Here is a 13,965-nt window from a genome sequence, read left to right as displayed (position 1 = left end):
ACCCTGTTTAATTTTCCCTCTTGTTATTTTTAAGTTTTTACTTTTGAATACAGAAATCAAATATTCTTTTTTGTGAAATACTGATTTTGATTTTTAATTTCTTGCAAAATATTCTTTTTTGTGAAATTTTGATTTTGATTTTTAATTTTTTTTGCAAAATAATCCAAAAATGAACAATTAGACAGTACAATGGTACATTAATAACATTTTAGCTGTGCCTATATATCTTATCTTGTCCCTTTTTTGCTATTCTTTTTGGTGAAATTTTGATTTTGATCTTCAATTTTTTATCTTGTCCCTTTTTCGCTATTCTTTTTTTGTGAAATGTTTTTTTTTTTTTGCCAAATAATTTGAACCTTTTTGCTTTTTTTTTTTTTGTGATATTTTGATTTTGATTATTTTTGCAGAATAATCCGAAATTTTTTTTAAAAAATTGACATTACAATATTTTGGCTGTCTGTACACCTTTTTTCACTTTTAGAACGGTGAATTGAAACTTGAGGTGCATGATGGCGGCCAGGCTTGAACTCGCGACCTTTGCCTCATATGACCAACGCTCTAACCAAAAAAGGTCCATAAATAGACAAGTCACAGAGAAATGTTTCATCACAAGATCTCGAAATAGACTAACTAAAATTTTGCTCATCTATGCGCATTTCGAATTTTCGATCAAGCAAATTAATCTTACCTATCAGTACACGTAAAATCTCAGATTATGCAGACGTCGGCCAAATTAGCCCTTAAATTTGTCAGCAATTGGAAATTGTTGCATTAAACATCGCGGTGTTCTGCTCACACCCTATGAGAGCCACTTTTTTGAAGGACTAAATACAAATCTAGCATCTATACAACTTTAATTTGAAGGACTAAACACAAATCTAGCATAACAAATATACTTATTTGGTGACATCAACACTCTCTGCATATATACTTTGATAGCAATGAACATTAATCACTTCTAGTAATTGCGCTAAATGGCGTGAACTAATTATAAGTTGCTAATCTTGATTAATTTGCCAAATACAAGTACGATATATGAGATATGTACTACTAACCCTCACCCCTTTATGTTCTGAAAATTTTTAATTACCATCTAGTTGATTAAAGAAAGGTACTAGAAACTAGTAAAGGAAAGTTTTGTCAAGCGATATACTTTCTCCGCACAGGGGACCAGAATATGCAAATCCTAGCTGCGGTAATGCTGCCAATGCATTCGTTTGATCGCCCTGCATATTGAGCCGTGAATACAGATCATCGGCTTGGTTTGCAGGAAGATGATATGCTGAAGGAAGGGGCAAGGAGGGATCAGTATCCACAAAATTGATCATGGTCTGGTGAAGCCATATCTGTGTCTTGAGGAACTTGACATAGTGAATGGCCTCCTCCAACATGGAAACCGTATCCATCTTACTTCCGCCAGGGACCAAGCTCTGCAAAATCTTGAACCTTTCACTGATTCTGTGCCGCCTTTCCCGAGCAGCTACGCTTTGTGCGTCAGTTGACAGCTTCGCAGCTTTCCCAGCCGGTCTTTTTCCTCCGCCTTTCTTGTCTTTGCCGTTGCTTGCCAAAGCACAGGACCGACGGTCACGCAAGGAAGATCCTTCCATTTTTCTTCTCCTGAATTAAACTGTGTATCTCCTCACTTGGATACCACTATCCAATGAATGTAGCGTCGTAGAGTTCATCCACAGCAATCAGTTTATATAGGTGGATGGAGAAAGGGGTTAGGTATGCTGAAATAAATGATGGATGGAGATATTTCAATTCGAGACACAACACGATCCAGTCTTTGCTGAAGGATACGGGTGTCTAGCGTAGGCGTACGGTCATAGGCAGCAAAAAAGAGGCTTAGCCATGCAGCAAATCAAAAGACTCGACGCACTGGTCCTTGATTTCCTTGCTTTATTTCATTATTATTTCTCCGGGCATAGTCTATGGTGTACTCCCTATAATGAATGTACTATGTATGTGTCCCACAAATGGGGAAAGAGGAGTAAACCAAGAATTCCCGACTAACAACTCTTTTCATGGCTTTTGCCTTGGAATGATGGGAGGCCTGAAGGGCCAAATCCCGAAGGGGAGAGACGCTGTGACTGTGAGGGCCCTCAACTGAAATCGAAGTAGATGTCATGTCATGTGGACTTATTGCATCTCTTGTCTGATTTGATTTGGGGGAGTCGTTTTTGAAGGCTTTTTCATACCAGAGCTTTCTGGATAATCACTACTATTTGCGCGTTCCTTTCTCGTGAAAGAGTAAAGGCTCGTTACTTGATTATCAGCGCTTCTTTTAGGGGATTTTGGGGTGGTATCAAGTACGTATCAACAGCAAAAGGCAACCTCTAAAATTAAGTCGCTGCTGGTTTTTTTTGGACATAAACTAAAAAATAACACTTCAGTGTTGCAAAAAAAAGCTTATAAAAGACTTATATTGAAGGTGAAAAATGAGCTTATGTTTTACATTCATCAACTCAATATTTATAGTGATTACATGAAACAAACTAGCAAAATATCCCACTAACAATTATTCTAAAAATCTCAACAAAATATAATGTTCTTCTATTAACAAATCTTATCTAAAATATCTGTTAACAAACCAACGTGATCTTTGGTTAACAAATATCATTATTTTTCTAATAACTAAATTATTTTGATATCAAACATAATCTAGCAAAGTATGTAGGAAAAGTTGCATATCCCAACAGTCGCGTTACACAATCTGACTGGTGAAAAGCTCAAATTTTCCCTAGCAGAGGTAACTAATCAAAAAATGATGATGAAAGTAGTAGTTACCTAACCAGTTGGTCATGAGATCTTCTTGTGTATTTGAAGAAAGATTTGATTATGCTGTTTATGATTGCTCTGAGTTTGGACTGCTGGGAGACCTTAATGTCGTTGCTAAAAGATCATATCTTGGTGTTCCTTTTTTTTTTTTTTTTAAATCACTTTTTTTTTCCTTCTGTTCTACGGTTGTGTCAACTGCATGCGAAGATATATACGAAGGACTTGAGGCACTGCTGCGACTCTGCGAGAACCAGGGGAGAGGCTGGGCGGTTGGTTGTCAGGCAAAAGCACATGAGGCTCCGGATTTCGCGTTGATAGTTGGTAGAGCCCTAATTATTGTTTCTTGTTCAACTGAATTACCTGCTTTTAACTGTCCCCCCAGGCCGACAGGCCCTCGAAGACTCGAAGGAAATACGACCATGGATCATCAGTCAACACTTTCTGTCCTGAAATAACATTTGAATGAAATAATACATGTAAAAAACATATGTTTGGATCCTTTCATTCATTCTTCAAAAACTAGTTTTTTAAACACTATAAAAAATTTTAAAAAGTACCACTCTAAAAAGTAGTCTAAATTTTTTTTAATATTTAAAAAATATTTTAAAATATATTTTAAAAACTCTACTATTCTTATTATAAAAAAAAAACTCTATTATTCTTAAATATTTTAAAATATTTTTTAAAAATATCTCAAAATATACTCTAAAAACTCTGCTACAGTAAAAATTTTTAAAAATACCTCTAAAAACAGTTAATCCAGACAGAAGTATGTTACAGAACCCTATGTATGAAAAGGAGATTAAAAAGAAAAAAAAAACACCATGAAAACAATTAATGGGATTGACCTTTGGGCAGTGAGTCGGGGGACACCGAGTCAAGGCACGTACCATTGCAAAGAAAGATGTGGATCGCTGGAAAAGTGCACGTGATTTCACAGAATTTCTTGACTACTGCATCTGGGAATTGTCGCGCCAACATTCACATGGGCAAAATCTTTCCAATTTATCTTCGTGATTCCCCTATTTTTCCATTGACAAAACACACAAAAAAGAGGGCAATGTAAATCACCAAGTTGCAAGTCTCGCCAACCGCAACTAGGCCGCGAGGGGAGAATAGAAGCCTAACAGCAGTAGGGGGAAGGGGCGGTGATAATCACCACTTCATTTTCTTCTCTTGTCCTTTTTAACGTCGGCCGAGATTCTAGAAAGTCTGGGCATCATATCATATATGTATAGAGGCAATCTACACCGTATATTTTTCAAATTTTGATCAAGTCTTAGCCACTAGCTTTTGGAAATGGTTGCTAATACACGTTTGGGCCCTTACTCCTTCGAGCCATTCCATGATTTTTTTTTTTCCCGGAGTCTGAAATTCTGAATGAGTAATAATTATTCTTATTTTTTTTTTCTCCCCCTTCAGTTGTTGCCATACAAGATTCAAAATGCAAAAAATTTCTGGAGAACGTAATTTCAGACTTTTCAAGATTTTGTCGCCATGCAGGTCAGGTGTTTTTTTTTTCTTTTGTGTCAAAGGCCATGTAGGTTCAATATACACATACTATTTCACCTTTGCACAGTGTGCCGTCACATCATTTTGCTAGGAAAACAATATATATATATATATATATTTATTGAAAAAGTTAGGAAAACAATTTCACACTATAGACTCATCTCAGCTTGGAATGCAAACGAATCGAGCTGTCCGCGAGTGGATCGAGTTTGAACTGGACTCAAATTCGATCAACATCGAATTCAAGTTGATCAAGTCAAACTCAAATTCCAAAATACTAAAATCGTTAGTTCGCGAGCCTGCTCGACGTCGATTATATGTATATATATATATATTTATTTGTTATTTTCATAGTAAAATTATATATATATTTCTTATATTTTATTATTTATTAAAAAATTATTATTTTATTTATTTTTAAAATTTTAAAAAATTATTTTTTATTTTTTTAAACTCAAGCTCGATCCGAATTTGAATCGAGCTAGAGCTCGAATTGACATTTTGAGTTCGTCGAGTTTGAGTTTCGTAAAATCATGCTAACACTCGATTCGATTAGGTTGAAATTCGACTCGATTCGACTTGTTTGCATTCGTAATTTCAACAGCATACATAAGGAAAAGTTAATTAACTACACACGAAGCATGGCCGTGGGAATAGCATAAAAAGATAATAATACAAGATCTTGGTGGGAATAGAATAAGTTTTCAGGTGGGGCACAAATTTAATAAAAAGAAAGTTCTCTTAATACCTTTAATAGAATCAGACTGTAATAGCAAGTAATGTAAATATACATATGATATGCATTTAATTTTATAAACAATAATACAAAAGAATGTTAAAAAAAAAAAACCCACTAATGCTGCATATCACATCATTAAGATTAGGAACTTAGATATACGTATAGAAAAACTGACGAAACAAATAGCTACCGATACAAAGAGTCATCACAGTGATGATTCATTTGGGACGTTCGAAGAATGCATGTTAAAAAAAAGAGAGATGCTCTTTGGGGGCACTCACCCGCTCATCACGTTGGGCCACAGAGCATCGAAATGTACGTCCAGCCCGCAACTGGAAGCGGCGAGATGAATTATTCTGCAATGACCAACTTGGGCCCGAGAAGAACTCTCCAGGTGCGGTCCACGTGTCATGACTCCATACACCGCGTGGCTTCTCCTGCCAACATGAAACTTCTTACGACACCTGTCCTAACTCCGCAGTCAAAACGTAACGAAGCAATATATATGTATGTGCTTAATATCCATGATAGATTTTGTGAGGAGGGGCAAAGTGCATTTAATATAATCTCCTATTTAAGCAGGAGCATTAGCGTTACCAAGAAGGAAAAGAATGGCGGCAGATGGAAGTGAGGAATTTCGGCTGGTATCTCCCGGTATAGATAGCGAGGGAAGGCTGCCGAGAAAGTATACCGGGGAGGGGCAAGGTGCTAGGAAGAACATTTCACCCCCGCTGGAGTGGTACAATCTGCCACCGGGGACTCAGAGCTTGGCGCTGGTGGTGCAGGACATTGACGCGTCGGACCCCGATGGACCCATCGTCCCCTGGGCTCACTGGGTCGTCATAAACATACCTCCCACCATTAAGGGCTTGCCCGAAGGATTTTCGGGGAAAGAAAAGGAGGAGGAGACGGCCGCCGGTGACTATGCTGGGATCAAAGAAGGTCACAATGACTGGAAAGTCCCTGGATGGCGTGGCCCCGTCTTGCCAAATCATGGACATCGTTTCGAATTCAAGCTCTATGCCTTGGACGATCAGCTGCATCTCGGGAACAAGGTACCCACTACCTACGTGACTTGATTACTGATTACTCGTCCTTCCTGCTCAAGTTTTCTGTGTAGAATAGAATCAGATATTAATGATGCGTATACCCTATTTTATTTTACTACTATAAGTTCATTGGAATATAAATGTGTAATCAATCGATGATATCTACTTTATTATTACTATAATAAATGAAGGTGACGAAGGAGAAGGTGATGGAAGCAATCGAAGGGCACGTTCTTGGGGAGGCAGTTCTGATGGCCAATTTCTGAACGAACGATTCAGAAATTCGTAGAATCAGGAAATGTAAAACTGGAAAGAAAATCTATCAGTGTGAAGTTGTTAAGAGTCTTTATGGATGCCTTTCAATAAAGTTTTTTTTTTTTTTTTTTTTTGACTTTGCATATAGCTTAAATTGAAGCTAAATATGGTTGTACGTTTTCTTGCCTAGTCTTTAATTTTTAGTTCACAAAACCAACAAACATCTAAACAGTAAACAAAATATCTCCTCTTAAAAAAAAAAAAATTGTCACGTGTCAAGTGTCCTATTTATTTAATTTATTATGTGTTAATTATTTAAATTTCTTCTACCATCATATGATAAGTGAGATTGGCACCGAATAGTAGCACAGAGGATCTCAACTGCAAATGTATCAGGGCTTTGGACTCATTATGAAACCAAACAAAGCACATATTTATCAATTAATACATAATTATATCTGAGCATCCTTCTGGAATGAGACAAAATTTAATTCTGAAACACCCTAACTGAGGCTTAGTTTGGGAGTTTAGGATCGAAAATAAAAGAAGGGATGAAAGTTTTGAGAATTAGTGGTATGATTTTGGATATGCAAGTTATTAAATATTTATTCAAGATCTTTTAACGATAAAATAGGCATTTTTAAAAAAATTGACAAGCTTACTCAAAGTTTCTTTCCATTTTCGTCCAATTTGGATGGAAAAGTTTTGGTTAGTGTTCATTCTCATGATTCCTCCCATTTCTTTTATTTTCTTTCTTACTAAAAGCTAACAAATCAAAAAAACCTAAAAGTGTGTTTGGATAGCTTAATTTTACCAAATAATATTTCATTTGCATTATAAACACATTTTTTTTATATTTTTAACCATATTTTTATATCAAATACAGCACATCATAAAAAGTACTATTATAATTATTTTAAATATTACACTTTATTCAAACTTTCACTTCTTGCCCTTTCTTTTCCGTCCAAATCCTCAACTCCTAAACGGAGCAAAATGTTTGACAATTGTTACCATCCGATGGACAGATTTTTCAAAGAGAGGAAGGGACAAAATATAAAAAAAAAAAAAAAAAAACACGCGCTCGCGCAGGCAAGATGGGAAACGTTTGATCTGTGTCAATAACTGCTAAAAGCCTTGTACTAGGAGGACAGGCGAAAGCCCGTATTTCTTCGACTCAGTTGCATAGGAAATAAGGACTAAGGTGAATAAAGTGCGTAACCCTGGATGATGGTGGGTTCGAATGAGCGGGGAGAGGGCAGCAATTCTGTGCAGAGGAGAGATGATGAAGGCCAGGCGTTAATGGTCAAGGTCTCCCATGGTTCTACACTTGTCGACATCTCTGTACCCTCCAATTCTACCTTTGGTACTTCCTCTCTCTCTCTTCCCCCCCCCCCCCCCCCGGGGCGCGGGGCAGGGTACTTTGAACTTGCTGCAATTGAGCTTTTAGGCTCTTTTTCGCTTGTAGCATATTCTTAATAAAAGGGTAGTGGTAGTGCTTACAGTTTTTGAAGATTTCCAGTTAAGAATGCGTTTTGTGCTCCACCGAAATTGGAGAATTTTGTCCTTATAGCATAATTGGGATTAATTACAATCACGACTCCAAATGCAATTGTAAGGGTGATTGAGAGCCGAAGACAGGCCGATTCTCATAGGTAGATAGCTATACGTGTGTATCTTTGTCTACCGCTGCAGCTGTAATTTCTAATAAATAGATTGATCTTATCATCTTGTGTTATGGTGGGTTGCCTTACTATGTATTTTTACCTGTTTGTTCACTGCGTTGTCAATCTTTTTTTTTTTTGGGGTTTTTGTTGGGGGGGGGGGGGGGGAGGTTTGGTGGCGGCTTTTGCTTAGAGCAGTAAAGGTGATTAAAATGCCCTGTGAGAATTAGATATTTTAGAATAAATTGGCGCTCCGAATGGTTACATTTACAACGAGGTGCTTGGTGTTATGATATCTTTGGATAGGCTTTTGTTGGAGGTGTTTTATGACAATTTTGGTTTGTATACGAAAAATTAGGGGATTTGAAGAGAGTTATTGCTCAAGAAACTGGTTTGGAGCCCCAGCTACAGAAGCTTTTCTTTAGAGGGAAAGAAAAGGAAGATGGCGACCTTTTACAGATGGCAGGCATCAAGGATAATTCAAAGCTAGTACTCATGGAGGATGCAGGAGATAAGCAGATGAACCCTCAAGAGATAAATGAACCTAGTGAGGTATCAAGAGGAGGTGCTGCTGTATTTGAGGTTAGAGCAGAAGTTGATAAGCTATCCGAACAGGTTAGTACTAGTGTTCCTGTTGGTATGTGATTTGCTTCCTCCAGGATGCGCTGGGTTAACATATCTTATTATTTTCTTATAGGTGTCTGCCCTACAAGCAGTTGTGCATACTGGGAACAAGGTTGACGAGAGGAATATTGTTTACTTAACAGAGATGCTTATGAGACAGTTGCTGAAATTGGACAGCATTGAGGCCGAAGGAGAAGGGAAAATTCAAAGGAAGCTGGAGGTTAGTTGTTGATGCTTCTAAGTTTTACATTTTGGCATATATCAACCATCAAGCAAAGCATTTGGGAATTCACAATTAGAGGTTCCCATTTTTTTCTGGTCATATTATAAAATCCAATTTACTTTAAACTCACTTGAGCATGGTGAATTTAGAGCACAATTGTTTATGCCAGCTGTAAACTCTTATGTGCATATGCTTACCTTGAAAAGAAAAAATTTATGTGTGTTTTACAATAGTCTATTATTTGCTTTTCTTGGATACCAAGAGTATTTATTTGAATGTTTTAGGATATCAAATTGGAGGAAACAATATCCGTTTATGACTCTTTTTGCAGGTCTGCAGAGTTCAGAGCTTAGTGGAAACAATGGACACCCTCAGGGCAAGAAACTCCAACCCCTTCAGTGACTGCACTAATGCTGTATCTGTAACAACTAACTGGGAGACATTTGATGCTGGAGTAGCTGATCCTAATGCTCCAACCCCTGTGCCATGTTCCATTAAGGTGACCCAGGAGTGGGAACAATTTGACTAGTTGTAGCTATCTCCAGTTTGGAGTATATTACTGGGGAGTTTGCAATGTGTAAGGTGATGTACACACTTGCATGTGGTACTATTCTTTTTGTTTTTAATTGTTAGACTTAAGCCTTTTTCGGATGCAAATCTTCCCACATTAGAGAATACGTGTTATGCTTTAATAATAGATGGCTTCTACTGTTTAATTTTGTCTCCAACTTGGATTGCATGTTGTGATCTTAATTTTGTTTATCATGATAAGTCCTTATCTTCCTGTATTTTAGGGGAAACATTGCAGTACTTGACTATATACTCAATCCCGTGATTTAATATACTGTGGTAGTCTTCATAATGCACCCAACTGCCTTTTCTAGAGAATGAATCAGAAGTCAGAACAGTTTTACTATTTATAGCAATCTGGATTTGGATTGGGTGAAATATGGGCTGCACAAACATCAGGTTATGCAGGCACTTATTTGACTCACTTCTTTCAATAGCTAATAAGCCAAATCTTATTTCTTGAGTGCAAACTCCGTCTCTTTGTCAAATAACTCAATATGGTTGCTTGGCTGTTTCAACTACACATAAATTTTTAATTTTTTCAAATCCATGAAAAGAATAGCCTTACTCTAATTATGATGGTTCTTTCCTCATCTTCATACAACGGATAGCTCTGAGCATACGAAACTCAAAATTCAGGGAATTTGGCCATCTAAATAATGTTGTGTGCTACCATTGTGTATGGTTTTCTCCTGTTGCCCTTGTCCAGCAAGAGCATAAGCTTCTTCTCCATCGGCTGCATTATCTCCAATCTTCAGTTGCTCCTCAGACATGCGGAGGGGATAGAATGACAGAGGTGATGACTACATTCCAGCCAATGATAAAGCTTGCTCCAACCAACTGCTCGAGGAGTTGAATTCCTCCTTTGCTTCCAGAGAAGGTCCCCTTGGAATCAGGAACTGCTAAGAACATGCTACAAAGGCTTGGATGGGCAAATAGTCCTGTCAGTGCCCAACCTAAGGTTCCAGCAACAGCATGAGTATGAAATACACCAAGAGGATCATCTATCTTTTGTAGTATTTTTAGTTTCCTGGTCAAACTCATCATGGTGTACCAAGGAATAGCTCCTGAGGCTATGCCCATTACAAGTGCTGCCCATCCTTGAACTGAGCCTGCAAGTCCAGTGGGAACAATTTTTAAGAGAAGCTCCGTTTACTTACCAGAATCCTTTCACTGACGTGTGATTGGGAAGGATTTATACAAACCAACCCCGTTATCATTCCTTGGATTGCTCCAATAACTGATGGTTTCTTGAAGAAAATCACATCCCAGCAAGTCCACATTAGGAGAATAGTTGCTGCACAAATATGAGTATGGAGAACTGCCAGGGAGGAGTCAACATTAGCAGCAAATGCATCACCTCTGTTGAATCCGGTCCTACCCATCCAAAGTATGCCTGCTCCAGTTAGCGCTAACAATAGATTGTTTGGCGGGAATTCATCTCAATCTGCCTGGAACCTTGTTCCAACCTGTAGAAGACAGCAGAGTAAATATGATTTTGTGACGAGGTTCAGAAGGCGCGGATGTCAGTGGCTGTGTGACAGAAAAAGGCACCTACCTGGTAAGCAGCAGTGAAACTTGCAGCTCTGGAAGCAAGACGCACAACAGAACCTCCTGAATAGTCATGACTCCGCACTGGAAGAGGAAGCCTCCAGCCCCCATACTGTATGCCCCAACACTGTAGGGAAACGGGATCCACAATGGCACAAAGGCCATCCAAGCTTTAATGCTTATTTGAGCAAGCACCGACCCAGCTAGAAGGATGACAGTTACTGCAGCAAAGGCTTACTGGAAAAAGACCATGGCAGCTGTTGTATACCATGGTTGAATTGCGGCTGATTCATGTTACCATCTTGGTAGTGAGTTGACTGCAGTAAAGCTTGGGGAATCAAAATGTCTTAGGAGACAGCAAGACCGGCCTTACCCCAGAGAGGGATAAGGCAGTGGCCAAAGGACACGTTGTAAGCCCAGAGTACCCAGCAGGGCATGACTGCTGCGAAGGCATAAAGTGTCATGAAGGCTGAATTTAGTGCCCATTTCTTCTTAACCATTCCGGCATGCAGAATTACTAGACCTGGCATCCCTTGCATGGCAACCGGTGCAGCAGAAACAATTTGGCCATGCATTGTTGTCCTTGTTCAGCTAATCGGGCACTGTAGCTGAACTGTTTCTGTATGCAGTTGGGATAACCAGATAAGCATCAGCGAGCTTATGGAGTATTCCTTAGGCTCTTCTAAATTCTTACAGGTGGGGCACGATTATATAGTTATATATTATTGGTTCAAGGTTTGAAAGTTTTCCATTGACCGTCGGGATGGTATTTGTGAGAATGTTATTGACTTGCAAGAGCAAAACTAGAATCTACTATCACATGGAGTCATGTTGGAAAATTTGCTCCAAACACGGAGAAGTCAACGTAATTAATGTCGGAAAAGATGCAAAGGTGAAAACAAGAGAGAATGGTTTGTGGTACTCCTAAATTAGACTGTTCCATTAATCTTTTCATTGGGGAAAAGCTAGGATTATGATTTGATGTGGGTAGTGGTTTGGGGTGAGTAACATGACATCTCGTCAAACACGAATTTTGTATGCAGATCGGGCATTGTCCTGGCCAGTTTTCAATCATTTTGTAGCAGTTGCGTCCAGCAACAGGAGAACGCCTTACCGATCGCATGAGACAGCGGCCTAGTTGAAGATGCTAGGAATATCCTTGCCAGCGAGCTTGGGCATTACACTAGAGTAACTTAAATGTTTTTGTACTATCAATTTAATATGGTGTCTGAAGGTGGAAATTTGGAATGTGGAAAATTTTGAGCGTGGAAGAGTAGCTTGAGATCTAATCTGAGCGAACCACCGAACGATTGACAATAGATTGTGCAGTCGGATGTTTGTGGTGCGCTTGCGCTGTCAACCATTTGCTGCACGTAATGCCTTGTTCTCCTTGCGATATTCTCATTGTGCGCTCTATGTACATGAAGTATTGAGTAGACCCTCTTCAACGTAAGGTCATTCTAGTATTTTTCAGCAGTTTATAATGGTTATTAGCAAGATTGAGGTAGATTACTCAAATATTATTCAACAATTTAGTGTAATTCTCACAGATCGCCGATCATTGAAAGGTAATTGCCAACAATTGGACTCTCAACTCGAAATCCAAACCTGCTTCAAGAAATTTGAATGAGCTTTACCGACTAAGCCCACTGTTTTGAGACTCAGACCATTGACTGGTCGTGGGTAGGGGTCAGGGGTCAATGTGTTAGATCCAAGAACTAGATAATGTCATAAATATATTTAATTTTAAAAATCAATATATTATGTAAAATTTTTAAAAACATATTAATACTAAGAAAGGTAGGTTTAATGTATGTTTGATGTTTCTAAAATACTTTACAAGAAAATACAAATAAGGTAGTATAATTAAGTAGCAATTTAATGCATATTCAACAAGTTTAGAACCAAATTGAAGGGCTTATTTGAAAAGAAATACAAGAATTTAGGGATATAGCTATAAGTTCTAAAATGCTTATAGGTATAATAATAGTTTTCTAGTACTCTAGAGGTCAAATCATAAAATTGATAAAATGTTTCTAAGTGAATTTTTTACTTACTTTTTTTTTTTTTTTTAATGTTTCATCCCTTTTTGAACTTAGATCTTCCATTGGAGTTGTTTGAGAGAGATTTATGGAAGGATATGTGAAAAGATTTGAGAGTAGTTAAAAGAAAAAATCAAAAAAGAAAAACAAAAATGTAAAAAAGGAAAAGATGGAAAAAATAATCCAGTTCGAAGCGGTTCTTCTGGTTTCTAGTCAAACTAGATTTTTGATCGAGTTTGGCCGAAGGTTTGTTCGACGAATCTTTAGAACAATTCGGATTGAATGCCTACTCGGTTCTCAGGTCAATCGGTTGAACCGATCGGTCCGATCTAAGTTGAAAAACACAACTAAGCCAATCTTAGTTGGCCTATCGACTTTTACTGAGTTGAACAATTGACCTTTGGTCCCCGTTTATGCAAACTGCAACTGTTTCTCTTGTGCAAGTTTCTTGGGTTTTTTGTTTCCTAGGGTAGGTTGTGGGTAAAAGGTGGCTTGGTTTTTGATTTGTGGGTGGGGGGGGGGGGGGTGGCGGGGGGCTAATGCATTAGTGCTTGACAGACTGTTGACTTGTAGAATTACTTGCACGAGTGAATCGAAAGCTTATTAAATTTCTTAGGCCTAGTTGTGCAAATTTGAGATACTAACAATGCATAAATGATTCATCACTGTTTTAGAAAGGTACAAGGATAGTTTCACCCGGTAAATCTGAGTGATCGGATTTCTTTTTTCTTTTTCTACTTGATCATGGAACAAGAGTAAGTGCCACGCCAATATTTTTGCCTCAAGAAATTTGAGTTGGCCATCTAAACTGTCATCTTAAGAAAGGAGCGAGTCTAATCAAATCAAATACTCTAATATTTAAATTTGTTTGATTGTTTTAAGAATCTTACAATTTTGGATAACACAATAGTACATATATACTACTGTAAACTTGGCTCCTTTCTAGTAGATACCG

At 38.0% G+C, this 13,965-nt stretch overlaps 2 protein-coding genes and 1 pseudogene across 2 annotated transcripts; 2 read left to right on the top strand and 1 right to left on the bottom strand.

Annotated features, from left to right (window-relative positions):
• The first annotated feature begins 5,554 nt into the window (after positions 1 to 5,554).
• LOC113694619 (uncharacterized) lies at positions 5,555 to 6,468 on the top strand. Its single transcript, XM_027213460.2, has 2 exons — positions 5,555 to 6,087; positions 6,273 to 6,468. The coding sequence occupies exons 1-2, from the start codon at positions 5,644 to 5,646 to the stop codon at positions 6,345 to 6,347; spliced, it is 519 nt and encodes a 172-aa protein (XP_027069261.1). The 5' UTR covers positions 5,555 to 5,643; the 3' UTR covers positions 6,348 to 6,468.
• Positions 6,469 to 6,714: 246 nt separating this feature from the next.
• On the top strand, positions 6,715 to 9,563 carry LOC113694012 (BAG family molecular chaperone regulator 4-like). Its single transcript, XM_027212853.2, has 4 exons — positions 6,715 to 7,702; positions 8,359 to 8,615; positions 8,698 to 8,844; positions 9,179 to 9,563. The coding sequence occupies exons 1-4, from the start codon at positions 7,564 to 7,566 to the stop codon at positions 9,374 to 9,376; spliced, it is 741 nt and encodes a 246-aa protein (XP_027068654.2). The 5' UTR covers positions 6,715 to 7,563; the 3' UTR covers positions 9,377 to 9,563.
• On the bottom strand, positions 9,559 to 12,147 carry LOC113692074 (ammonium transporter 3 member 3-like; annotated as a pseudogene).
• Positions 12,148 to 13,965: the final 1,818 nt, after the last annotated feature.

The sequence above is a fragment of the Coffea arabica genome, chromosome 6c, assembly GCF_036785885.1.
Source record: "Coffea arabica cultivar ET-39 chromosome 6c, Coffea Arabica ET-39 HiFi, whole genome shotgun sequence".
In the NCBI taxonomy this organism is placed as follows: domain Eukaryota; kingdom Viridiplantae; phylum Streptophyta; class Magnoliopsida; order Gentianales; family Rubiaceae; genus Coffea; species Coffea arabica.
Note: the sequence above shows the minus strand (reverse complement) of the source record. Positions and strands in the feature narration are given on the sequence as shown.